This window comes from Microcebus murinus, chromosome 7 (assembly GCF_040939455.1).
Source record: "Microcebus murinus isolate Inina chromosome 7, M.murinus_Inina_mat1.0, whole genome shotgun sequence".
Lineage (NCBI taxonomy): Eukaryota > Metazoa > Chordata > Mammalia > Primates > Cheirogaleidae > Microcebus > Microcebus murinus.
The window spans coordinates 89,946,872-89,973,784 of record NC_134110.1 but is presented as its reverse complement, the minus strand read 5'-3'; the positions used below and the strand labels follow the sequence as shown (position 1 = coordinate 89,973,784).

The window sequence follows — 26,913 nt, the reverse complement described above, 5'->3', positions numbered from 1 at the left end:
AATTTAACCCAATGTTATGTAGCAATTAAAATTACAAATATATAAATATGATAATATCTATAATTCAAAGCTTTTATAACTTATTAAATACATACATGAAAATCAGAGCTGTTGAAGTACATTTTTCTTTATAATGCTTTAATTTTGTTATGGTTTTGTTTTTGTGATTTAAAAGGTAATATTATACATTAGAACATGAATGAATGTCCTAAGGCTAAAATCTTCATTTGGAAAAAAGAAATACTCCTTTTTTGTGACTTATGGAAAGTAGTGATTTTCCTTCTCTGATGCCCCAGGAAGATTCTCACTTAAGAGAACAAATTTAACCTTTGTGTTTATGACATGGTTACTCGTAGGAGAATGTAAAAAGATATATATTTTTATAGTTGGTCAAAAAAGAAACAATAAACTGGGAAAACATTTGTAACAAGACATAAGAGGAAATAACATCTATGTAAAAAGCTCATACAAATGAGTTTTTGAATAGAAGGATATTTAATAGCTTAGTACTTTAAAGGAAAAGGGACATGAAGGCGTACTCTTAGTAAAAAATGGGAAAATGTTCACCCTTGATGCTAATAGCAAATGATATTTTTGAAGGAGAGATTTATATTTCTCTATCAAATTAGTAAAAATGTAAAGTAAATAAAATACTGTAGGACCGATAAGGGTAAGGTACAACAAGCACCCTTGGGCATCACTAGTGTGGTAATTTTATGCAGCTGTCTTGGAAAGAAGTTCAGCAATATGTATCAAATATAAACATATTCATGTCATGTAGGAATTGATGCCAGTGAAATAATCCTTCACACAGAAAAAACAAAGATGTTCATTTTGGTATGACCTGTTATAAAAAAATTAGAACCTTAATATTCATCAATCAGAAAGTATTTGTCTGTATATATTATACATTTTAAATTATATTTCAAGTAATATTTAAACTTTGACATAAGTGAAAGCTTATGAGAAATAAGTATATAAAATTTCATATGCATCTTCACACAGTGTGAATTATAGTCAGTTCAAAAAAGATATGCAAAGATGATGTGAAATTACTGTATATATTCACAAAATCATATGTTGGTGAGGTTGTGAATTTTAAAAATATCTTTTTCCTCATATTTTCTGTATTTTCTAACTGTGAAAAGACTAAATGATTCAAATAACTTTTTAAGGACTAAAATCTATGTAACCGTGATTTTCCATGTTTTGCTTGCTACCAATGTGAGAGTAAATAGGCTTAGGTCCTTTGAAAAATGCCTTGCCTTGCTACAGGAGACAGCTGGCTTTGAAGAAATAACCAAACTGAGAAATTCCTGAATTCTGGCTGCTATTCTGCCACTACTGGCTTTATTTTTTATTTATTTATTTATTTTTTGGAAACAGGAGCTCATTCTGTTGCCCAGGTTAGAGGGTAGTGGCATCCTCAGAGCTCACAGCAACCTCAAACTCCTGGGCTCAAGCGATCCTCCTTCCTGCCTCAGCCTCCCAAGTAGTTGGGACTACAGTCATGTACCACTACACTTGGCTAATTTTTTTTTTTCTTTCTTTTTTTTTTTGGTAGAGACGGGGGTCTTGCTCTTACTTAGGCTGGTCTTGAACTCCTGACCTCAAGTGATCCTCCTAGCTTGGCCTCCCCAGATCCTAGGATTACAGGCATAAACCACTCTGCCCAGCCACTGTTGGTTTTAGATCTGAGTTTGTTACTCTTTTTCTTTTTTCATCCATAATGTCTGAAACTTGGACTAGACTCTCTTGAAATTTTAAAATATTTACAAAAAAAATCTCTTCAGGCTGGTGCATGGTGGTTCACCCTTGTAATTCTAGCACTTTGGGAGGCTGAGGCGGCAGGATCACTCCTGAAGGCCGGAAATTCAAGTCCAGCCTCAGCAACATAGCAAGACCCTATATCTACCAAAAATAGAAAAATCAATGGGCATGGTGGTGTGCACCTGTAGTCCCAGCTACTTGAGAGACTGAGGCAGGAGGATTGCTCAAGTCCAAGAGTTTGAGGTTGCTGTGAGTTATAATGATGCCACTACACTATCTAGCCTGGGCAGCAGAGTGAGACCCTGGATCAAAAAAAAAAAAAAAAATCTCTTCAAGAATTCAAGAATCTCTTCAATAAAAGAAAAGAGCCATACTTTGCTTTGCAGTTAATAACTTTTTATTAAGAACTGTTAAGTGGTTAACTTAAGTGAAATTCCAACTGTAATATCTTAGAAGGCACCTGGCCCCCTGTTTATAAAGAGAAAAAATAAAGGCCAAGAGAAGTCAAGAAACTTATGATCTCAGTTAGTGTTCATTCTGTTAATAAATTATATCTCAGCCTTAATTTGGATATCATCTTTAGAAATAGATACAGTGAACAACTGTCTCATCTGAATAATTTTCATCATTTCAGAAATATACTTCATTATGGAAATCATTGCCAAATAATAAAAATCTAACTACATATTAACATAATTCAGGGAACAAGTTGTCCATGTTGTTTAATTCACATTTATTTACTTCTCTTCCCTCATCTATATAAGAAAAGTTTATTGAATGGAAAATTGATCCAGTTAATCTGCACATTCATTAAAAGTGTATTGAGGCCGGGCGCGGTGGCTCACGCCTGTAATCCTAGCACTTTGGGAGGCCGAGGCGGGCGGATTGCTCAAGGTCAGGAGTTCGAAACCAGCCTGAGCGAGACCCCGTCTCTACCAAAAATAGAAATAAATTAATTGACCAACTAAAAATATATATACAAAAAATTAGCCGGGCATGGTGGCGCATGCCTGTAGTCCCAGCTACTCGGGAGGCTGAGGCAGTAGGATCGCTGAGCCCCGGAGATTGAGGTTGCTGTGAGCCAGGCTGATGCCACGGCACTCACTCTAGCCTGGGCAACAAAGTGAGACTCTGTCTCAAAAAAAAAAAAAAAAAAAAAAAGTGTATTGAAATTACAACTTACTTTGAATTACATTGTCAGAGTCTATGGAACACCTTAATATTTAAACAAAAAAGGCTACTCTGATGTTAAAATTAAGCCACAACAGTCCGGGCACAGTGGCTCACGCCTGTAATCCTAGCACTCTGGGAGGCCGAGGCAGGAGGATTGCTTGAACTCAGGAGTTCGAGACCAGCCTGAGCAACAACAAGACCCAGTCTCCACTATAAATAGAAAGAAATTAGCCAAACAACTAAAAATAGAAAAAATTAGCTGGGCATGGTGGTGCGTGCCTGTAGTCCCAGCTACCTGGGAGGCGGAAACAGGAGGATCACTTGAGCCCAGGCATTTAAGGTTGCTGTGAGCTAGGCTGATGCCATAGCACTCTAGCCTGGACAACAGAGCGAGACTGTGTCTCAAAAAAATAAATAAATAAATAAGCCACAACAGAACCAATCTCATTTAGTGAAATTAATAAATTTTTTGTCTTGTGCTATATTGTCATAAGTTTCATATATTTCTGTCTTCTGGGGATTGAAAATTTATTACATGAAGATTTTTCATATACAGGTATCAGGAGGAAGTAAATTTGAATTGTAACCAAAATGCTGGTGCCACTATTGTTGTTTCATAAGAAACTTATACTTAAGAACTTTTGAAGGATAGTATTTGCCCTTTATTTTTAAAAATAGTTTATATTCTGAAGATTATAAATTTGAAATGAATTTAAGTTAAACTATATATTACATATGTCTATAATAAGAAATAGAACAAGGTAAAATTTTCTTGATTCTGATTAATGAGAAGTTTTTAAAAGCTTTTTGTATTTATAACTTATATGATATGTAATTATATAGGGAACTAGTAAAAGTATACATATCTGAGACATTTATAACTGATTTAATTCTCTGAATGTATAAAGAATTTTAAAGTGAATTTACGTGAAGCAGAATTCACCTACGCTTGGCTTTTATAAAAAGTACTCTGACAGGATTATTAGATTAATCTTTTGAGATTTTGAGTTAAATTTCTGGCTAATTATTAGTGAACTAGAATCTTCTATTAGTTAAATTGCTTTATGCATACCAGATAAGTAAAGATTTGCTTCTAAATTAATACCACAGATTAAACTTACTATATTGTAACTGTTGCAAAGAGGAAATCTTTTCTAAAATGTTGGAGCTACCGCAATGCTGGAATTGGACAAGCACTGCTGTCTGTGTTTACTTCATCTGTATTTAACTACCATCAAATTAAAACTGAAATCCAGCATTTGCAATCATCATCATCCTGTCATTCTCTGTCTTTAATAATAAGCTGTTTGAAAAACAGTCATTTTAACCAGTTTTTTTCAATATTAAAATGATCCCTCCTAAACTGTGGTTTTGGCTGGGCGCAGTGGCTCACGCCTGTAATCTTAGCACTCTGGGAGGCCGAGGTGGGTGGATCGCTCAAGGTCAGGAGTTTGAAACCAGCCTGAGCAAGAGCGAGACCCTGTCTCTACTAAAATTAGAAAGAAATTAATTGGCCAGCTAAAAGTACATAGAAAAAATTAGCCGGGAATGGTGGCACATGCCTGTAGTCCCAGCTACTCAGGAGGCTGAGGCAGAAGGATTGCTTGAGCCCAAGAGTTTGAGGTTGCTGTGAACTAGGCTGATGCCATGGCACTCTAGCCAGGGCAACAGAGTGAGACTCTGTCTCAAACAAACAAACAAACAAACCTCCTCTTCCAAGGATCTTTCCAGTTTACTTCATCATTTGCCAACTTTGAGGATGATTCCCGGCTTACTTTTTTCCTTACAACTGTTTTTGAAAGTTATGATAAAAATAATTATATTTATATCAATTATATATGTTTTCAAATAAGTTTATACACTTATTAAAACCTTAGATTTCTTTCTTTATTTTTTTTTTTTTTGAGACAGACTCTCACTTTGTTGCCTGGGCTAGAGTGCTGTGGCATCAGCCTAGCTCACAGCAACCTCAAACCCTGAGCTCAGGCTATCCTCTTGCCTCAGCCTCCCTAGTAGCTGGGACTGCAGGTGCATACCACTACGCCCAGCTAATTTTTTCTATTTTTAATAGAGACAGGGTCCCACTTTTGCGTAGGCTGGTCTTGGACTCCTGAGTTCAAGGGATCCTCCCACCTCCACCTCTCAGAGTGCTAGGATTACAGGCATGAGCCACCGCACCCAGCCTAAAACCTTAGATTTCTTTAGCCTGACAATATACCAAATATCTGTGGTACAGTTATGTATATTTTATTTCTAAACGTTGACTGATAATTTTTGAAGCTCTAATAAGAATGTTGTTTTTTCCCCCATCCAAACAGCTACATTCTACCTCACAAAACATCAACCTGGGACCATCTGGAAATCCTCAGTAGGTTTAATTTATTTCAAACAATCCTTTAACTAAATTTTAGAAAGATCTTTTTTGAGAGTATGCAGATATGCATAATTATACCATTTGAATTGTAGGCCTACGAAATATAACCATAGTTACAGTGAATATAGTACTGTCATATGTTGACTAATTTACTGCTCCAGCTTTTCATTGCTTCAGTATAGTCTTGAGGAATTTTAATCCACAAATTGTTCATTGGGTCCTGCTATTTGTCATTGTCACTTTTCTAGTCTTATTGTATATGTGTGGTGGTGGTGGGGGGGTGGGATTAGTCGACCATACTTCCCAGGGGACCAGAAGTCCTATGAGGTACCTGTGAGGTACTCAGAAAGCACCCTTGCAGGCCTGATTGATACTCTTGATATCTCTTGGTACTCAGTGTTACTGCTGCACCTTACTTTTGATCCAGAAGAGTCATGATGGACATTAGCATAGTAAAGGCTATTAAACTTTGTTTATTGAGTTTCTCCCCATGTTCTCATATTTATTTGAGCATGGGGGAAACATTTTGAGGAACATAGTCTGAGAAATTCTGAACAAGACCAGGGTTGGCAGGTATAGACTTCATCTTAGATGTCAACTCCAGCAGTTCATTGGAAGTGAACACCTAGAAGACTCAGTACAAAGGATGCCAGGGCTGCTTAGCTCAGTTTGAGGAATGCCCTGAATGATTAGTGATATCTGCCATGGGTTGGAGGAGTATAGTGTTAATTATCTGCACAGACTTACTGGATTAATTCTAAGTATTCTTTTATCCCAGGACACCAGGCTTTCTCTATCCTCTTGGTCTTCTTGGAGAGTGAGTATAGACAGATGGGTGAAGTGGTCTAAGGATTGGGTCCTGGGACCCTTGAACATCATGAAGTCAAGAAATTACTGGTAATAGAGACAAGAGAAAGAGCAGTCAGTAAAATAGGAGGAAAACCAGGAATATGGTTTCCCAAAATCAGGGAAATAAAATGTTTCAAGGACAAGGGAGTAATTAACTCTGTTAATGTTGCTGATAATGCAAGTAAGATGAAGGTTGAAAATTGACCGCTAGATTCTATAAGTCACTGGTGATCTTTATGAGCAGTGTCTGTGGTGTGGTGGATATAAGTCCCTGGTAGGAAAGGGTTCACGAGAGAACTAGAGGAGGACAGCAGGTAGAGACAGTGAGTTTTTAAGACTTAATTGAGGAGTTTTGCTGCAAAGGAAAGCAAAGAAATAGAATGCTAACTAGAATAAGTTTGGTTTTGAGCATTGTTTTCTGTTCATAGTATTGAGCAAAAATCTGCTTTTAGTTAAGGCTCATCAGGAGCAGTTAAAAATGGGGCTGTGGGCATGGCCTCATTTATCTTATTTACTGTGTTTGAGGTATTTGCATGTTTTTCACTCTACATTTGTTTAAAAAATTATCTTGATATCTCAGCATATCACTAAAGAATAAAATAGTCCAAAGAACAGGTTTTTAAAGAAGAAAAACATCTAAATGTGGTTAACTGTTTATCTCACTTATCCTGTTATTATTTAATATGGCCCTGGTGTTACTCTCATGTTTGAATTAGCTATTTATTTTGATAATGAATTAAAGTAAGTTTCAAATCTTACTGGAATCATTCCCTTCTCCCTAGTACAACTTAGGAATTCAGACTGTGTTGAAGGAAACGGCTCTTCTGGCTGCTTAAGCTCGACTTTCTGTTGCTGTGTGCTCTTGCCTACGTAAAGCCAATGCTATTTTTACCTGATAGACTAACGTAAATAAAAAGCAGTCTTAATATTCCTTCTGGATTTTCTGTTCCTGGCTTTCCTGTGTTACCATCCATGCGAATAAACAGAGAGGTCTTTTATCTTTAATGTACAGTAGGTGATTTATATGTAAAACACTGTGTTAACTTTTTTCTCCATCAGAAATTTTCATAGCATCTCTACTAGGTATTCCAACTAGGAACTTCCTTTGCAGACGAATTACCAGATAGTAGGTAGTCCTTGGAATGTATTGCTAATTTACATATTCCATATCCTCATTAACAATGTTTGTTCTTGGTTAATAAAATTGGTTTACGGCCCGGGCGCAGGGTGGCTCACGCCTGTAATCCTAGCACTTTGGGAGGCCGAGGCCGGCGGATTGCTTGAGGTCAGGAGTTCGAAACCAGCCTGAGCAAGAACGAGACCCTGTCTCCACTATAAATAGAAAGAAATTAATTGGCCAACTAATATATAGAGAAAAAATTAGCCAGGCATGGTGGCACATGCCTGTAGTCCCAGCTACTCGGGAGGCTGAGGCAGTAGGATTGCTTGAGCCCAGGAGTTTGAGGTTGCTGTGGGCTAGGCTGACGCCACGGCACTCACTCTAGCTTGGGTAACAAAGCAAGACTCTGTCTCAAAAAAAAAAAAAAAAAATGGGTTTAGATAGAGACTACTTTGAGTTCAAAACTATATCATATACATATATCCTTTTCTTCCAAAGAGAATATTACTGAAGTCACTCTTAAGCAGAACCTAATGAAATTTAAAGTTATAAAATGTTTAATCAGAAAGTAGTTATTACTATTATTGATATTACCTGTTATATAATAAAGATGAGTTACTGCCAGTGGAAAGCTGCAGTCATCATGTGGAAGTGTTTTGTGCCCAACATTTATTTACTAAAAAGTGAGGTGCTAAGAGATATTTAAAAGTTAATAATCTTTCCAGTTTTTAGGGGGCTAATTCTTGTTATTGTTAATTTATTTCAGTGCTAAACCAACCGACTTTGATTTCTTAAAAGTTATTGGAAAAGGCAGCTTTGGCAAGGTAAGAATGTTTTTATTTTCTCATTCAGTAAGTAAGTACTGAAGGAATGCATGCTTTATGTGTGTGAGCCACAGACTTTTTGGTATGCAGGATATAGAACTAAGTTACTTCCCCCACCCTCAAAGTACTAACAGTAATTAGGGAGATAAGGTTTCTACTCAGATTCTAAAATAAAGTTCATTTATCCATCAGATACTTGTTAATATCTGTGCCAAGTACCTTATTGGGCCCTGGTTAGATACTGGCAGAAACTGACGTGGTTACTTCTTTTGTGATGCTTACAACCTGGTGAGGGAAATAATCAATTAAAAATACTCAGTCAAGTAAATAATAAAAATAGTAATGAAGGAAATGAAGCATAGGGTGAAGTGAGGGAGGACAGTAGGCAGCTAGGGGAAAGTCCCCGCTGCCTGAGATGGGTTAGTCAAGGATGGCTTCTTGGAAGATGTACTATATAAGCTGAAGCTGGAAAGACAAAAATGAGCAGCTGTGTAAATAACAATTTGGGAAGGAAAGGAATGTGTGAAGACCCCGTTCATTCTCTCACGGTGTCACATGAATCACATAACTTCACAGTATAGCCATACCAAGGAAAGAGAATCACTTAAGGCCAGGCATATCAAGAAAACATCATAGTGAAATAACAGAATCATCAAATACATATTTAAATGCTTTTAGTACTATACTTCAGTCTGGAGTAAAAATGAATATGTATGTGTTCTATTATATTTTGCTGTATGCATAGCTTTTGGTAACTCTAGTTTGTTTTCTGAGTTCCCTAGAGACCAGAAACTATGGCCATACAGTTAAACCCATGTGTGTTTATTCATTCAGCAAATATATATTGTCCACCTGCTACTTACTGGACATCATGCTACTATAAACCATAGAAAGTTAGAAATTAATTCTGCTCTTAAAATGCCCCAAATTCTACTGGGATGCTAGAGGTCATTTGTTAATTAGAAACAAAAGCATTATCTGAGCTGGGCACCATGGTGCGTACCGGTAATCCCAGCTACTCTGGAGGCTGGTGTGGGAGGATCACTTGAGCCCAGGAGTTTGAGACTAGCCTGAACAACATAGCAAGATCCTGTCTCAAAAAACAAACAAGCCAAAAAAAACCCTATGTTTTGGAAACTCCACATTCAGATCTAGAGTTTATCAGGAATTGGTTCTTGCACATAATGTGAGGTGTAGAGTCAACAGTTCATTTTTTTCCATATGGATAACCAGCTGATCCCACACAATTTATGAAAAGACTATTTTTTCCAGGGCTATCTTCATCATGTATCTGCTGTCCAGATAGTCACAGGACTGTTTTTAGATATTACGTTCTGTATTTGTTTTTAGATTTTATATATTTTGTTTCATTGGCCTATTTGTTTACCCTGGCACCAACACCACATTATTTTAACAACTGTAGGTTGATATCCAACAGAACAAGTCCTCCCTCCTTGTTCTTCAAAAGGATATTCTTAACCCTTTGCATATCTATATAAATTTCAGAATCAGCATGTCAATTTCTGCAAAAATTCTGTTGGAATTTGATTGATATTACATTGAATCTGTAGATCAGTTTGGAGAATTGTCAGCTTTACAATATTGAGTCTTCCAATCCATGCCAGGATATATCTCTTTGCTAGTTTAGCTCATCTTTAATTTTTCTGAATACTATTTTATAGTGATCTGTTTAGAATTTTTATACAACTTTAGATTTGTTCCTAGATGTTTTGTTTTTTATGCTGTTGAAAACTAGTGTTAATTACTGAATTTACATATATGCATTACCTGTGACACATTGGTTCTACTCCTAGCTACACATCCAGGAGAAATGCGCATGCACTAGGAAAATATATGGAAGAATGCTTATAGCATCATTATTGATAAACAATCCAGATACCTATCAACAAAACAGGGATATATTGTGGTATGTCAGGTAATGAAGGAATATTCTGCACAGCAATAAAAATATGAAAACTATGCCACGTCACAACATGAATGAAACTTATATAAGAGTGAAAGAAGACTGAGACAACTTTATGATTCTAATAACCTGAAATTCAAAAAAGGGCAAAACTTAACCTGTGCTATTGCAAGTTGAGATGCCAGTCATTACCTTGGAGGCTGAGGGAGATGAGTCATGACTGGGATGGGTCAAAATGGAGGCTTCGGGCTACTGTTTTATTTTTTGACCTGGATAGTGGTTGCATAGGTGGGTTCATTTTGTAATAATTTATTGAGCTGTAATGATTTTTGAATGTTTCCATATGTATGCTATATTTAATAAAAATTTAAAATTTTCAAAATGGTTAGAAACAAAATACAGCACAAAAGCAGAATAGACAAAAAGAAGGAAAAGCAAATGCAAATTCACAATCTATTTGAAAAGTAGAAAAATATATGTGATAAACTAAATAGGAATAATGGCAGTCTAACATTTATTCTAAACCCTTCTCCAGTGTATGGTCTTAGTTCCACTTTTCTTTTACCCATTTGCTTTTTAAATTTCTATCTGTTCTCCAAGTCTGCCTTTCTACTGGAAAAAAAAAATACCTGCTTGAAGGGAATCAATAAATTGCCACATCCTTTGAGTTATTTTCTCAGGATTTACTTGAAGATGAACCAATCAAAATATTGGAGAAGGAAATATCAGGCAGGTGAGAGAGTTGTCAAGAAAAGGAAAAATTTTAGGAAGGAACATTCAACAGAATCAAATGCTGTGGAAAACAAAAGAAAAATCCTAACGATTGAGCAGAAGATATTTTCACCCTGAAGATGTTTTCACTCCATCTTTATGAACAACAAATGAAAATATTTAGAGAAAAATAGAATTATGGAAATAAATTCAATAGTTCTTGATTTTCAAAACAAAAAGATATCTAGGTCCCATGTGGACTTTCTTTTTACACAATTTAATAAGTACTGATTTATTGACAAGTGAATTATTCCTATCAGAATATTGAAATTTCTAATAGCATGCATAATGTTTGTCACAGGTTCTTCTTGCAAAACGGAAACTGGATGGAAAATTTTATGCTGTCAAAGTGTTACAGAAAAAAATAGTTCTCAACAGAAAAGAGGTAAAATTATAATAGCTATTGTTTGTCTTAAGCCCATTTTCTCAATTAACAGAATTGTTTTTGGTAGATAATACAATTGATCCTTTACCTTTTTTTCCAGCAAAAACATATTATGGCTGAACGTAATGTGCTTTTGAAAAATGTGAAACATCCATTTTTGGTTGGATTACATTATTCTTTCCAAACAACTGAAAAACTTTATTTTGTTCTGGATTTTATTAATGGAGGGGAGGTGAGTTTTATCATTAGTTTTCTAATATTAATAATTTAGAAAAAATAGCAAAGTCAGAATTTTTCTTTTCTTGTAAGTTTTAGAAGGACAATGCATTATCAATAGCTATTTGTTGAGTAGCAGTAATATTCCAGGCACTAAGTACAGTGCAAGATGTGGCAAAATATAACATGGGGTTCTTAATCACATGGTATAGTTGGGAAGGTTCATAAAAGAAGAACCTTGGTATGAAGCTTCAGACTTCATGGACAGATTTGTCACCAAGATATATAGCAAGAATAATAGATCCGAATATTAGACTAAAACGTGATTCATAATTTGGATAATTATTCCAACAGTTGCATATAAATATACCAGCTTGTCATTTTCTAAAATGTGCAAACTATTAATAATAAACAGATGAGATGGTCCTCTAATAAAGGATGGTGTGGTGAAGTCAGTTTGGGAAATGTTTCATGTTATATCATTTCTTGGTGATTTGCAGTGTGTTTCAGCATGTTAAAGACAGAAAGTTCTGCCTTAAGGAAAGCCAGGATATCTTGAGATTTTTTTTTTTTACTGTGTAGTCCCATTTTTGTTTGAACCAAATCTATGAATAATATTCCCCCAAAATGCTGATTCAGAGAGAGCTATATCGAAATATTATAATAATAATTACAGTAAAAACTAACATGTATCAATTATCATTATGTGCCCAGCACTCTGGCTTTCTATGTATTATCTCCACAACAATCTTACTGTAGAAATGGAGGCACAGAGAAGCTAGGTAGCTTGTGGAAGTCATGTGATTAGTAAGTATTAGAGGGAGGAATTGAACTCAAGCAATCTGATTCCAGGATTTAGACAAATGACCATTCCCATTCCTCTACTTCTCAACCCTCACACTTTTCTTTTTGAAATCACTTATGGTTACTTTAATAAACAAATGAACATTTAAAAATCTTGTAAAAAATTTCATTCGAGTGTATTCTACTCATCAGACAGTTGTTAAGAAGGGAGAATACAGTTTCTTAACACTTAATATTTAAAGGTTTTATTGGCCATATTAATCTTCCTCACAAAAATGTTAAGTTATCTGTAAGTTCTTAGAATGTCAAAGTACGAAGAGAAGAAAAACTAAGTTTTAAGGGGTGGTGGGGGAAACAGCAACTTGGCAGTAATTCCTCACTTGACTTCATCTGTTCAGGCATCCTTTTTCTCCAGTCAGATTTTGTGCAACTCATCTGCATCCTAGCTATTTTTTACCCAGATTAACATGGTGACTGGGATAGTGGCATTGTTCTCATCAACTGGTGGATTTGGAACACAGACAATAAGTACATTATTTTTCCCTGTTCGGGTACATGGCATATTGGGTGGAATCAATACATTGCTTTTTGGAGTATAAAGCACCTTCTTCTTTTACTTCAGTAACAACTACTTTGAGTGGCTCATAATTCCCTCCTTCATCTCCACCTTTCCATTCATTACTGCCACCCTCTGCTTGGCTCTCCAGTGTTTTAGTGGAAAATGGCAGAGAAACTGGTTTATTCTGGGCAGTACCTTTGCCAAATAAACTGGAGTTTCCAGAGGAAAATGCAAGTCCAGCCAGGGGGCCAGAGCTTAATGAGCCCAAAGCAGAGCTATCGGTTTTCTTGCCAAAATTAAATGGGGCACTTTTTGCTCCTAGTGATGGGTCCGTTTTCTTTTCAGACACAACCTCAGTCTTCTTTTCGGATGTATCTTCAGTTTTGTTGCCGTGGAACAAATATGCTGACTCTTCCTGTAATTTTGTTGAACCAAGTAGGGAAGGAGACTGCTTTTCAACCACCATCTTGTTAGTTTCACCTTGATAATGGCCACTGACATAGTTTCTGTGGTGCTGTATAATATTCTCCAGATATTTCTCATAGTATTTAAAGACAGGCGTTAGATCACAGAGCGGGCTTGCGTTCACATGCTTCGCTATCCAGTCCCGAACGCAGCAGTTCAAGATAGTCAGCTGCTTGTTCCAAGGATTGTTGGCATAGGCTTCGCTGGAAGCAAGGCCAGAGGAGGAAGGCTGCTGACTGTCCCTGTTAGTTTTGGCATTTGAAATCGTTTTATCAACCGAGGTGGTAGAGCCGCCTGCAGCAACACGACCAGAGGCCGCCTTGGTCCCTGTGGCCACCCCTGCGCTGGTGAGGGGAGTGGTGCTGGTTATGCTGTTTCCATTTGACATTCCTTCCAGAGGCTTCTCTCCAGCACCACTACCAAATCCAGAAAACCCTCCTCCTCCAGGATCTACGACCAGAGCTTTAAAGGCACCTCCACTATCAGATTCAAATCCAACATTTCTGCGCTTCTCTTTCTTTGTATCTCTGTTCTTCAAGACTTCCTCACTGGCCACTGAGAATGTTCCCACCTCTTCGGCTTCATCTTCCTGATCCCAGTTCCTGTCTGTCGGTTCCTTCTGGGCAGTTCTTTTGGCCATTTTTTCAAACCACCCGGGGCGGCCGCCACAGCACTGGCCGGGCCGCAGTCGTGGTGCTCGGGCCGGTCTGGTCACTTCCAGTCCGCGGAGAGCCCGGAGGACGCGCTCCGCAGGCCCCGAGTCTCGGACACCTGCCCGGGCGCGCCTCCGTGGGGGCCGGGAGCAGAGAACCGTCCGCGCCCTGCACGCCCCAGGCTGCCGTTTTGTAACGAATTCTACCCGCAAAACAAATTCGGAAAAAAAAAAAAAAAAAAAAATGGGGAGGAAAGCACTTGTTTGATCTTTGACCTGTGAATGTCTCTAAAAATTATTATTTTTTTATATTTATTTTTTTCAGCAATATTATGGGGGTACAAATAATACGGTTACGTATATTGCCCTTGGCCCCCCTCCCCCCTCTAAAAATTACTTTAACTCATAGATATTGTCATATATTTACAAAGGGATTTTCCATCTTCCAATCTCAGAGCCAGAGAGAGGAGACAAAGAATAGTTCAGCCTCACTATATAGTACGTTTAACTGTAGCATAAAGGAACTTAGAAGGAAGAGCAGTTTCTATCCTGCAATCCCAAAAGGTGATCAGACACACCTTGAGATCATTTTGGGGAAAAGTCTAAAAAGAATCATTATTCAATTCCCTACATTTATGACAAAAGTCCCTTAAGACTCCTCAGGGTCAGGGCAACATTATGAGTCTTCCCAGCACCTTTATTCAGTGTTGTAAAGGACCTCCCCCCACCCCCCATTGTTCCGCACTTTGAAGTTTGTTGTTTTATTTTGTGTGTGCCTGAGTGCTAAGAGATGATGACAGTTTTTTGAGGCCTGGCACTTTCCATTTATTTTACATGCATGGTTTTAGTTAATCATCACAACTGTTTGAGGTAAACACTTTAATACCCATTTTATAGATAAGGAAATGGTGGCTCAGAGAAGTAACTTTCTTAATGTCACAATGTAATTTCTTAATGTCACAATAAGTGTCGGGCCCTGGATTTAACCTAGACATCCTGACTGCAAAGCCCATTCTTAAGTGCCAGGCTGTCTTTGAAATGTCCATGTGAGTCTAACTGCAGACTAAATCCTACTGTGGATTTCTTGCTTTATCCTGTGGGATTTCTTCATGCTGTTTTAGGCCTTTGCTTCTGAGTCCTTTTTACACAGTGACTGCTCATAAACTGAGCAAGAAAGATGGAAAGAGGTAGGCTTATCATCTAAAAGATAACACTTGGCTAAGATAATGAGAAAAAGAAAGAAATGTAATAGAATGCTAGGGTGGGTGGAGGAGAAATTGAGTGAGGCAATAGGTAGACAAGGAGGAAAGATGAGAAAGGATAAAAAGAGGCAGAAGGAATGTGGTTTCATTATGTGTTCCCTACTAGTATGCTGTTATTTTTGCCCTGATGTTCATACTTGTATTTTAGCCTTGACATGTGATACTTATTTTTGTATGCTCCTTCATATGTTTTTTGGAGCAAAGTAGAGTGTGAACAAATAAGAAGTGAACTGGAGAGGAGAGCTCAGCTGTTGCTCAGCTCTAGCCAGTCGCTACCACATTGGAATTTATGCCTAATGGTTCAGAGTTTCCCTTCCCCGCCCCCCTTTCTCAGAAGAAACCAAAACTATGAATTGTTACCCCCCAAATTCCCAGGTTTTAATGTTATCAACTAATTCAGATTTTTCTAAAAGCAGTATTTGGCTTAAGCAAATTATACCTGTGGACTGTGTGCTGCTAGCCACGCATTTTCAATCTCTGCATAGGGTTTGTTTTTCTAAAATGAAAAGAAATAGTTCAGAATGGCAATATCAAGTCTTCATTGATAATTTTGTCCCTAGCAGTTGCCTGGAAGGGTGAGGACACTGCCGCATTGAGGATTGAGGGGTAAATGGGAGATGAGAGATGTTAGAAAGGGTTCGAGTTACAGTTCTGTGGTGCATTTTTATCTCACCTTCAAAGTCACAAAAACAATTCCCACCTTTGTATTTACAGAATATATTTGTTTAATGTTATGTGTGACTGAGCCTAACATTCTCTCCTCCCACCCCCAATTTTACAGCTGTTTTTTCACTTACAAAGAGAACGATCCTTTCCTGAACACAGAGCTAGGTTTTATGCTGCCGAAATTGCCAGTGCATTGGGTTACTTACACTCCATAAAAATAGTGTACAGGTAAAATTTTTAAATATTACTTGTAAAAATGTCTTTTTAATATTTTATTTCAGTTTATATTCAGTTTTGCTTTTCTTTCCTTTTAATTTGATAGAGACTTGAAACCAGAAAATATTCTTCTGGATTCTGTAGTAAGTGTTCTCTTTTTACTAGTTCTCAATTTTGTTGCTGCTGTTATGGTTAGTGGAAAAAAGTCAGTCTCAAAGGTTCCATACTACATGATTTCATTTACGTAACATTCTCAAAATGACAAAACCATAGAGATGGGTACCAGATTAGTCGTTGTAAGGGGGCAGGGTCCAGGGAGATAGCACAAGTTAAGGGGGTAGCACAAGGGATGGAACAGTCCACGAATCAGTACGTCTGTAGTTATATATAGATGCATACACATACACAAGCATGCATGTAAAAAACAGTGAAAACTGAATAAGGTTCATGGTCTGGTTAACAGTATTATGCCAACGTCAGTTTCCTATTTGATATTGTACTGCTGTTATGTGAGATGTCAGCATTGGGGAAGCTGGGCAAGTACTCTATGTATTACTTTTGCAATTTCCTGTAGATCTATAATTATGTTAAATAAGAAGGTTTTAAAAATTTTCAATTTATATTCTTGTATTGTTTTATCTTCTTGCCTCTGTATTTGTCAGGGTCATGTTGTCTTAACAGATTTTGGGCTTTGTAAAGAAGGAGTTGCCATCTCTGATACTACCACCACATTTTGTGGGACACCAGAGGTAAGAAATATATCTGATTTGTCATTCATATAATCATGTATAAGATACAAATACAAATCACAAATTGCATATATAAATTTGAAATAAGAAAAGTAGAATAAAAACTATCATTTCAGTTTCCAACCAAGTGATAATCATCCCTCTGTACATTCAGAGTTTAGTAATAGTTGGTATTTTTAACTGTGATTGTGAGATACCACAAGACCCTTTTGAATAATCTAACAAAGATAAATTATGCTTGTTTTTAATGCTAAAAGTTTACCTACAGTTGTTTAAAGATTTAATTATATTTCTAATCCTTCAAAAAAAATCATGAAGCAGTCATGAAAATATCCTAAAATTGACTGTGATTATGGTTGCATAACTGTGAATATATTAACAGCTGTTGAATTGTACACTGGGTGAATTGTGTAATTTGTGAAGATGTTAATAAAGCTATTTTTTTAAAATGAACTAAAGCAAATATGGCAAAATATTAACATTGCTTATATCTGGATTATAGCTTGGTTTCTGTTATATTTTTCTATATGGTTGTAATATTTTATAATAAAACTATTTAACAGAAGAAAAAGCAATGAATGAGGGGAAAAAGTGAATCAGAATTCATTAACCAGAATATCCCACCCTCTAATCATGTTTGTTAGCAGAAAATATGTCTATTTGTGATAATAATAATCCTTATAATTTATTTAAAAGCCTTATTGTTCTCACTTCACACACACATACACGTTTAGTTTATTTTAATTGTTGTATTAATAGTGGTCTTAGATGCCATGTAATGTTTAATTATTATCATGAAGTATTTGCAAATACATTATTGAAAATGCATGATAAAATAGTTCACATGAACCTGCTAACCAAGATCAGAAACTTAATTAAAAGTTTGTTAGATAAACAATTATTTATCTTGAAACTTATTTTTTCTTTATTTCTTTCTAATATAACTGTAGCTCTTGGATATATTTATAACTATTTTCATTTATGCATGAAGAAACATTTCTTGTGAATGTATATTCATTTCATAGTTAAAATCATTCTCTTTTGCTTTTTAAAAATAGATTCAAAGGGTACAAGTTGAATTCCATTACATGTATATATTGTATAGCAGTGAAGTCTGGACTTTTAGTGTACCCATTACCTGAACAGTGTACATTGTGCCCCCCATAGGTAATTTTTTATCCCTCACACTCTCCCATCTTCCTTCTTTTTGAGTCTCCAATGTCCATTATACCACTCTGTGTCCTTGTATAGCTGTAATTTGGCTCCTACCTATAAGTGAGAGCATGTAGCATTTATTTTTCTGTTCCTGAGTTACTTGGATGGCCTCTAGTTCCATCCAAGTTTCTGCAAAAGACATTTTTTTCATTCTTTCTTATCACTAAGTAGTACTCCATGGTATATATACACACCACATTATCTTTATCCACTGATCAGTTGATAGGCATTTAGGTTGATTACATAGCTTTGCAATTGTGAATTGTGTTGAGATAAACATGAGAGTACCAGTATCTTTTTGATACAATGATTTCTTTTTCTCCAGGTAGATGCCCAGTAGTGGGATTGCAGGATTGAATGGTAGATCTAGTTTCAGTTCTCTGAGAAATCTCCATACTGATCTCCATAGAGATTGTACTAATTTACATTCCCACCAGCAGTTTTTATGTTCACTGCATCCACACTATCTATTATTTTTTGACATTTTAATAATAGGCATTCTTGGTCGTGCACGGTGAATCATGCCTGTAATCCTAGCACTCTGAGAGGCCGAGGCGGGCGGATTGCTCGAGGTCAGGAGTTCGAAACCAGCCTGACAAGAGTGAGACCCCATCTCTACTATCAATAGAAAGAAATTAATTGGCCACCTAATATATATAAAAAAAATTAGCCGGGCATGGTGGCACATGCCTGTAGTCCCAGCTACTCGGGAGGCTGAGGCAGGAGGATTGCTTGAGCCAGGAGTTTGAGGTTGCTATGAGCTAGGCTGCAGACCTTCCCATGGGTGTGTGGGAGCATCTGGGCTCCTCTTTCCCTCCTCCGAGCCACACAGTAGCTGTAGGCGCACATGCAGTTCCCCAATATCTATGCTCTCAGAATGGCATCCAGCTCGAGCTGCTGTAGGCTTGGATGCCGATGGGATTCCGAATGGGTTCCCTTATGGATTAATGACTCTGTGCAATCTCCAAACAGTACTCTGTGGTAGGCCCAACACCTACATGCATAGGGGCTCTCTTGTAGCCAAGATCGTAAAAACTTGTTTCAGAGTGTGGAGCCCCAGGGGCTTCACTCTTACTGTTTCCTCACTCTAGGAGCTTCTCCCTGCTGTTAGCCAGTCCCTGTCTGTGCAAGTTGCCCTGAACCCTCTGCTTAACCACTTTGGTGCTTCCTATTGCTTCCTTGGTGAATCCTAGCATTCTCTCCTAGACAATTTATTCAGAATATGAGCACCTGCTTATTATTCTGGTTCCGAAATGTGCAAGAGGCACATTATACTTGTGTCTAGTTGGCCATCTTGATCCTTCTCTCAAAATCTTTTTCTTTCTCTTCTTTTTCTTTCCTCCCCTTCCCCGTTCCCCTGTCTTTTTTTTGTTTGTTTGTTTGTTTTGTTTTGCTTTGTTTTGTTTTTGAGACAAGGTCTCCCTCTGTCTTCTGGGCTAGAGTGCAGTGGTGTCATCATAGCTCACTGCAACCTCTAACTCCTGGGCTCAAGCAATTCTCCTCCCTCAGCCTCCTGAGTAGCTGGGACTACAGCTGCGCACTACCACACCTAGCTAATTTTTCTATTTTTTGTAGAGATGGGGTCTTGCTCTTGCTCAGACTGGTCTCAAAACTCCTGGCCTCGGCCTCCCAAAGTGCTAGGATTACAGGCAGGAGCCACTGCTCCTGGTGTCAAAATCTTCCTTAAGTCCTGTAGTTTTTAGAAAGGAAACGCAAGTATTTTTGGTCACCTAAATCTAAATGTGATTAGATATTATTATATCCTTTTTATATATTTTGCTATTTTTTGGATCACAAAAAAGTTTAAGAAGAAACTATTTCCTTACATATATGTCACATGGGAAGAGGTAATATATTTTTGAGTTTAAAATTCAAGTTTGCCATTTTAATGTATGTGTGAAATTGTGATGAATTTAAATTTTTTGCAAATTAAAATGTAATAGCCATCTAACAACTTACACAATTTTTCTGTATGATATGTTGATATCTATTACTATTGTAGTTCTCAAGAATACAATTCATTCTTTTTTGTTTCACTGAAAAGAAAAAAATATATTATAATTGCTACACTAATAATGGCCAGATGAACTTCTAGTATAAATTAATCTTGTGAAAGACTTTCCCCTAAAATACCCACTTTACATACTTGGTATTTTAGATTCTACATTTGCTATCCTCTTGTATTTGTCTTAACTGTTTTTAACAGTTTCAAAGGAGAAGTACATGAATACATGTATTTTGAAAAGTGCCCAGTTGATACTGCCTAAAAAACCACTGGTATAGAATGGAGAACACCCAACCCATTGAAAATCTAGATAATATGTTTTTAGTGTGATAGGTAACACCTAAAATTTGTTACATTTCTCAATTATTTTTAGATTTTGTCTTGAGTTGATTTTCTCTAATATTTCATTCTTTTCTACAGTACCTTGCACCTGAAGTAATCAGAAAACAGCCCTATGACAATACTGTAGATTGGTGGTGCCTTGGTGCTGTTCTGTATGAAATGCTGTATGGATTGGTATGTATTATCTACACTTTATTATTCCAATGTATTAGCATTGATTTGGTTCTCTCCTTTCTCTATGTGTCTGTCTCTCTCCCTTAATAATCTAATGAACACTTAGACGACACTAACAGAACAGTAATGGCCTGGTTAAATGAATCCAAAACCATATTAGGAATATGCACAAAAAGAAACCCTTTTCATTCTGTTACTAGTTTTTTGAACTAATAAAATTATTTCTCATCATACTAATCGTTACTTCAGGTGTTTGCATCCCACTGGCACTTTTAGAAGTAGACACCTACTTGTAACATTAAAATTATCTGCTTTTATTCAGTTTACCCTAAACATCATTCTAATTTCAAAAAGATGGAAAGAAAAAGATTTTTACATTTTATCAACACATTATTATATTTCAGAAGATAATATATTTTGCTTTTTGTCTTTTGTTTTGTTTTTATAGGCTATTTCAGCTTTTTCCATCACTGGAGATTACCCTGTATTCCCTTCCCTGAAAACACCATGTCCTAAAGATTTTACTGAAAAAAGTGATGTTTAATATGCAGTAGATTTCCCCAGTTTTTATTAGTTCAAGACACATATGGCCAACCAGAGCTCTGATTAACATGAGTAAAGTTGTTTTAGTATGTTAATATTGTTCTAACGCAAAGCGAACGATTTATGCATTTTAGTTAGCTTATACATCTTCATAAGAATAAATGTATGGTTTTCTTTAGGCTTTTTGAAATATTTAGAATAGTTTCTAGATTTCCTCTGTGGTCCTGTAAGGGTCCAGGAGCCACATGCTTGGACCCATGTGCTAATCCCTGAGGCTGCTGCCACCACTGATGCTAAATGCCACCTGAGACCTGAGTTAGGGTGTTTGTTTTTCCTGAAAACTATGGGGGTTTCAGTGAAATTCAGCACATGAGGAAAACGACTTTATCCTTTACTTCAAGCACTGGTTATTTGCCATCTTGATATTTCAGAATCCTTTGAATTTGTTTAGAGGACTTTGAAAATATAAAATATATCATTATATATAAAATGCAGTTGATTCAAAAGGGACCATTTGAAACATATACTTAATGAGACTTTCATTGCCTCTTTAAAGTTATATTTTAAAAAGTAAAATAAAGGGGTTTTTATATTTAAAAAAGAAAGGAAAAGTAACAAGCCTATAAAACTCCTTTAACTTTAAAACTTATTTTTACTTTAAACTTTTTAATTTGATGATTAACTGGCTAATGCTCATATTAAAGGTATACTCCAGGTCTTTAGGCTCTGATACTTTTAATTCTACAAAATCCATCCATAATGCTGTCACTGTCATAAGTACTTAGGAAGGAGCATTAGCTTTGGGTTTCCGTCTTTGAATCTCCATTTCCAGTGATTCTATCATTATGACTATAATGAGGTTGGTGGTTTTCTCTAAAACAGGTACAAGTTATATACAATTTAACAGCTGTCTACAAGGCGCTATTGAACAAACTGGCCCTACTCCATTCTGTGAACATGTATTAAGCTCTGTGATGTGCTGGGTTTTAGAGTCTCCTTGCATCGGGAGGCCACACTGCAGATGTCTACATACTCCAGCAGGCCCATGCATTTTCTGCAAGTGTGCAGCCCTGACTGCTCCCTGCAACCAAAGCCAAATCCAACTCTTGTAACCCTGTTTTGGCATAATTCAATGACACTAAGTTTATTTTGCTCTTCTTTTTTCCCAGCCTCCTTTTTATTGCCGAGATGTTGCTGAAATGTATGACAATATCCTTCACAAACCCCTGAGTTTGAGGCCAGGAGTGAGCCTCACAGCCTGGTCCATTCTGGAGGAACTTCTAGAAAAAGACCGGCAAAATCGACTTGGTGCCAAAGAAGACTTTGTATGTAACATGTTTCCCAGTTCCAGCTTTATTTAAGCTTATTTAAAATTAGGAGATAAATCTTTATTTTATATGGTATTTAATGGAATGAATACAGCTGTTAGAGAATAACAACATGGGATAAAAGCATACTTGTCTCCACAGTTTTCACCTGTGTTTGTACAGTATTTAAAGCACTTTCACTTGCATTTTTTCATTTGGTTTTTGTAACGATTTGCTTCTCTTCTTCCCCACATCCAGCTTTCACACCCTACTATTTATTTTATTTTTATTTATTACAAGTTCCTGTCCTCTTCCCTTCTTTTTAAAAAATGCTATGTGGTGTATGTTTTTAACTACCTAAAGTTTTGTTGCAATTTTTATTTTCATTGCTAAATAATACTAGCATTTCCATGAATTAATACCACAGAGACCAACCAGCTATTAAGTAAGCTTTTTGTTGGGAGTTTGCAGCTACCTAAACTTTTTAATAATTTTCCTTAACAAGAATTTAAGTGCCTCTTGTCTGCACGAGGTAATACCTTTTGCCTTGAACTAACATTAAATCACCTTTTTTTAAAAAAGAATTTGGTGGTACCTTATTGAGATAATTAGGGAATCTGCATGTTTGTTTCAAATTAGGGTAATTAAATTTCTAGTGTAGTTATCAGTAATATGTTAACATGTCAGTAAATTCACAAACTTTTTTAGGAACATGAACTTTTAAATTCCTTTCTCAGGTATTCTTGGAGGTTGTTTATCAATCTTGAACTTGAGCTGTGAATAAAAGACTTTGCTGCTACTGCTTTCTTATCCTCCCTCCCCAACTCCCCAGTTCAGCTGGTAGCTCTCTCAATAATTTTCTATCCATTGTTTCAGCCAGTCTTGCTAATATTTCACACCTCCTTGTCCCTTAGTCCTTTTATTGAATTCACTGGCAGAAATTGCATCCCTGGATGAATTCAACTGTCATCTCCTGGGCTGCTGAACAGTACTGAAGAAAATAACATGCTGGGCATTTTGAAAGCATTGTAACATCATAGTCATGAACCTGCTCTGTGCTTCACCATTGTCTAGTAATGCTCCTGTGTTTCTCTCTTTCACTTACTCTCCTGCTCTCTCTAGTATGTAATGCCTTCTCTCCAGACTTCCAGATTCCTTTTCTGCCTCTTCTTCACTTTTAGCAGATGATCTTGCCTTCTGTTTTATAGGGAAAATAGAACCATCAGAGCAGCACTAACCCAGCCTCCTGCTATCAAATTTGCAGACCTATATACACCTACAGGAACTTGCCATTTCCTTCTTCCTATTATAGAAAGTGGAAAAGGGCTGGGTGCAGTGGCTCACGCTGTAATCCTAGCACTCTGGGAGGCCGAGGTGGGAGGATCGCTCAAGGTTAGGAGTTGGAGACCAGCCTGAGCAAGAGCAAGACCCCATCTCTACTAAAAATAGAAAGAAATTAATTAGCCAACTAAAAATATATATAGAAAAAATTAGCCAGGCATGGTAGTACATGCCTGTAGTCTCAGCTTCTTGGGAGGCTAAGGCAGAAGGATTGCTTGAGCCCAGGAGTTTGAGGTTGCTGTGAGGTGGGCTAATGTCACGGCACTCTAGCCTGGACAACAGAGGGAGACTCTGACTCAAAAAAAAAAAAAAAAAAAAGGGAAAAGGTCTGTTTCTACCTGTACACTGAATCCATCTCCTTGCAAGGAACCCTGTGGATGCATTTTCTTTTCCCTGCACAGATAACTGCTCCCTTTTGTTTTGATTCCTTTCAATCAATAATTAAACATTACCAAGTCCCCTGCTTCATAAAACACCAAATATCTCAACCCTGCTGTCCTGCAGGATACTACTCTATCTTCCCCTCTTAGCCAAACTTGTTGAAAGTTTTCTGTGTTCACTCTCCCTTTCCCAAGCTCTTTGATTTCTCAGCCTATCACAAGATAGCCATTAGAATAGCTGCTTATGCTCTCAGCAGCATTTAAGTGCAACGCTCTCCTGTTCTCTAGGTTTCTGCAAGAGCATACATCTCATCTCATGATTTTCTTTCTGTATTTTTGGGCCCTCCTCCATTATCTCCTGTGTAAGCTCCTCTTCAACCTGTTAAGTGTGGCAGTTCCTTGTTGTCCTAAACCCTCTTTTCTTCTTCTGTGCTCTCTTCCTGGACAATCTCAGCTGGTCCCATGGTTTTAGTTATCTGTATGTCTTCATCACACACATTTATATCTTCAGTCCAGACCTTTCTTTTGCACTCTAAATGTACACAATCTGCCTGCCCAACACCACCACTTGCATAGCTTGAGAGTACCTTAAACACAGCATGTTCAAAATTGAACTCCTGCTAGTATCCTCCTGTGCTCCCTTTCATGTAAAAGGATGTCACTGTCCACATGGTTATTCAGGTCAGGAATATGAGAGGCATTCTTGACTCCTCTCTCTTCCATACTTCCATATTCGACAAATGGCTGGGTCCTGTTGCATTTGCTGCCTAAATCTTTCCTATATCCACATACTTCTTTCTAGCCCTGCTGCTGCTACTCTTTTCCTACCATTTGTTGTCATTTAGTTTGGCCACACAGCAGCTATTTTTCCTTTATCTGGTCTTGACTTTCCATTTCCCTCTATAGCCAGGGTGGTCTTTAAAAAAACAAAAAACAGTTGTGACATTGTCTAACTAAAACTCCTTGATGTCTTCTTATAACCCAAGAATAAAATCCAAAATTCTTAATATAGACCTGATATGTGGCTGGTTTAGCTCTGGAGCTTCAGAGCTATGTGACAGTCCTCTGCGTGACTGTCCCATCCTTCTATATACTGCAACCATATCAGACTTCAATTTTCCTCACCAGACTAAACTCCTTGCCACCTCAGGGCCTTTCTATTCGGCTTGGAACATCCTCCTCTTGTTCTTTTATCTGGCTTATTCTTACTCATGTTTCAGACCTCTGGTCAGATACCAGTTTCTATAAAAAGTCTTTAACCCACCAAACAAGGTTGGATCCTACTTTATACACTCCCATGACCCCTTGCAGGAAAAAAAGCTAGTATCAATTCTGTGCTAATCTTCAATATTACCAGCCCAGAGTGGAATATGTTTTCGATAGTGGAGCTCTTCACCTTAATTTTACCTCTGTCTCATTGTAGAAAACTCTCTGCCTAACTTCTTTACCTCCCCTAATAATAATTCTTCATGTCTGTATGGTGCTTTATTCTTTTCATAGCACTTTTTTTTTTAGTACCTTAGTTGCTATTTTACATAGCACTTTTATTTCTATATTTTACCCTGATCCTTAAAGCAACCTGTGAAGTATTTAGGACAGAAATGTTAAACACCTCTGAGGTGTTTAACCTCTGAGGAAATGATGACTGTGGAGAGGATATAACTTTAAGTAAGTCATTTTAGGTAACTTTCTTTCAGGTCTATTTTGGCAGTTTTTCTACCACTTTGCCACATGAATAACATAATTTTGCTGCATAAATACCATAAACATGCATAAAAGGAATTATTGGGGGGCAAAATTGTAATAGTTTAGCTTCATAAAATTCTTCAGTAAGTACTTAACTATATTCATCAGCATTAGTGAAAAAAATATATTTTTTTTAATATTCTAGCTTGAAATTCAGAATCATCCTTTTTTTGAATCACTCAGCTGGACTGATCTTGTACAAAAGAAGATTCCACCGCCATTTAATCCTAATGTGGTAAGTATATATCCAAATCTTTCTGTCCTAAAATAGTGAAACACAGAACTATAGTTCACTATAATATTGGAAGTAGATCTCAAAATCTCACCTGAATAAATGGAATGATTACCTAAATATTGTGAAATATGTCACTTAGGGTTGTCTAGTATAACTAATAACTTCCAGATGACCAGTAAGATTATAGTTAGATTAGGTTGATGAAAATATCTGCCAGTACAGTAGTAGTGAAGTATTTTTCTGGAACATGTATAAGAAAGGGATGAGCTCAGTAAGTAAAAAAAGATCCAAATTAAAGTAACTATTAGTTACCATTTTTATCAATACTAAATCAGCAGACATTTTAAGTAACTCTAATTCATGGTTTTTTTCTAGATTGGTATAAAACCAGCTACAGACAAACATTATTAATAGTAATGTAAATTGTTACATCCTTTTTAGAAAATAGATAGTATTATAAAATTGTTCATGTTAGCTAGACTTGTTAAATCTAGTGATAGAAACATTTCACCTGAAGATAATAATTCTTTTTAAAGCAAAAGCTGCATCAAATATACAGTTTACAGTTTTTAAAATGTTGGGAAATTTTGGAAATACAGTAAATATACAACAATAGGGGGAATTGTTAATCATCAGTAAGCCAATAATGTCACTATTGATAACTTCCTGTGTATAGGCATGTATATTTTGTGTGTGTGTTACAATATATAATTTACTCCTCAAGCCACAAGCTTACTACAATTACTGTTTTTATTAATATTATTATACATGTTTTATAAAGGAGGAAATAGCAGCTCAGAGATATCTCATGGCTGGATGAAAAGCAGCAGAGCCATGATTTCAAAT

The 26,913-nt window shown here is 36.7% G+C and overlaps 1 protein-coding gene and 1 pseudogene across 7 annotated transcripts in view; one reads left to right on the top strand and one right to left on the bottom strand.

Moving 5' to 3' along the window:
• Positions 1–26,913, top strand: part of SGK3 (serum/glucocorticoid regulated kinase family member 3) — a 127,343-nt gene that overhangs the window by 93,213 nt on the left and 7,217 nt on the right. For 6 of the 7 annotated variants that reach the window (XM_076005258.1, XM_076005252.1, XM_076005256.1 and 3 more), the window contains 10 exons: positions 5,262–5,311; positions 8,053–8,110; positions 11,107–11,190; positions 11,291–11,422; positions 15,930–16,042; positions 16,137–16,173; positions 16,693–16,779; positions 20,420–20,515; positions 22,228–22,383; positions 25,978–26,067. In XM_076005258.1, coding sequence (XP_075861373.1) covers positions 5,262–5,311; positions 8,053–8,110; positions 11,107–11,190; positions 11,291–11,422; positions 15,930–16,042; positions 16,137–16,173; positions 16,693–16,779; positions 20,420–20,515; positions 22,228–22,383; positions 25,978–26,067 — 903 coding nt within the window. The remainder of the gene's footprint in view (positions 1–5,261; positions 5,312–8,052; positions 8,111–11,106; positions 11,191–11,290; positions 11,423–15,929; positions 16,043–16,136; positions 16,174–16,692; positions 16,780–20,419; positions 20,516–22,227; positions 22,384–25,977; positions 26,068–26,913) is intronic. The other variant, XM_076005257.1, reaches the window with a different exon arrangement.
• On the bottom strand, positions 12,605–13,874 carry LOC105860162 (nuclear pore complex protein Nup50-like; annotated as a pseudogene).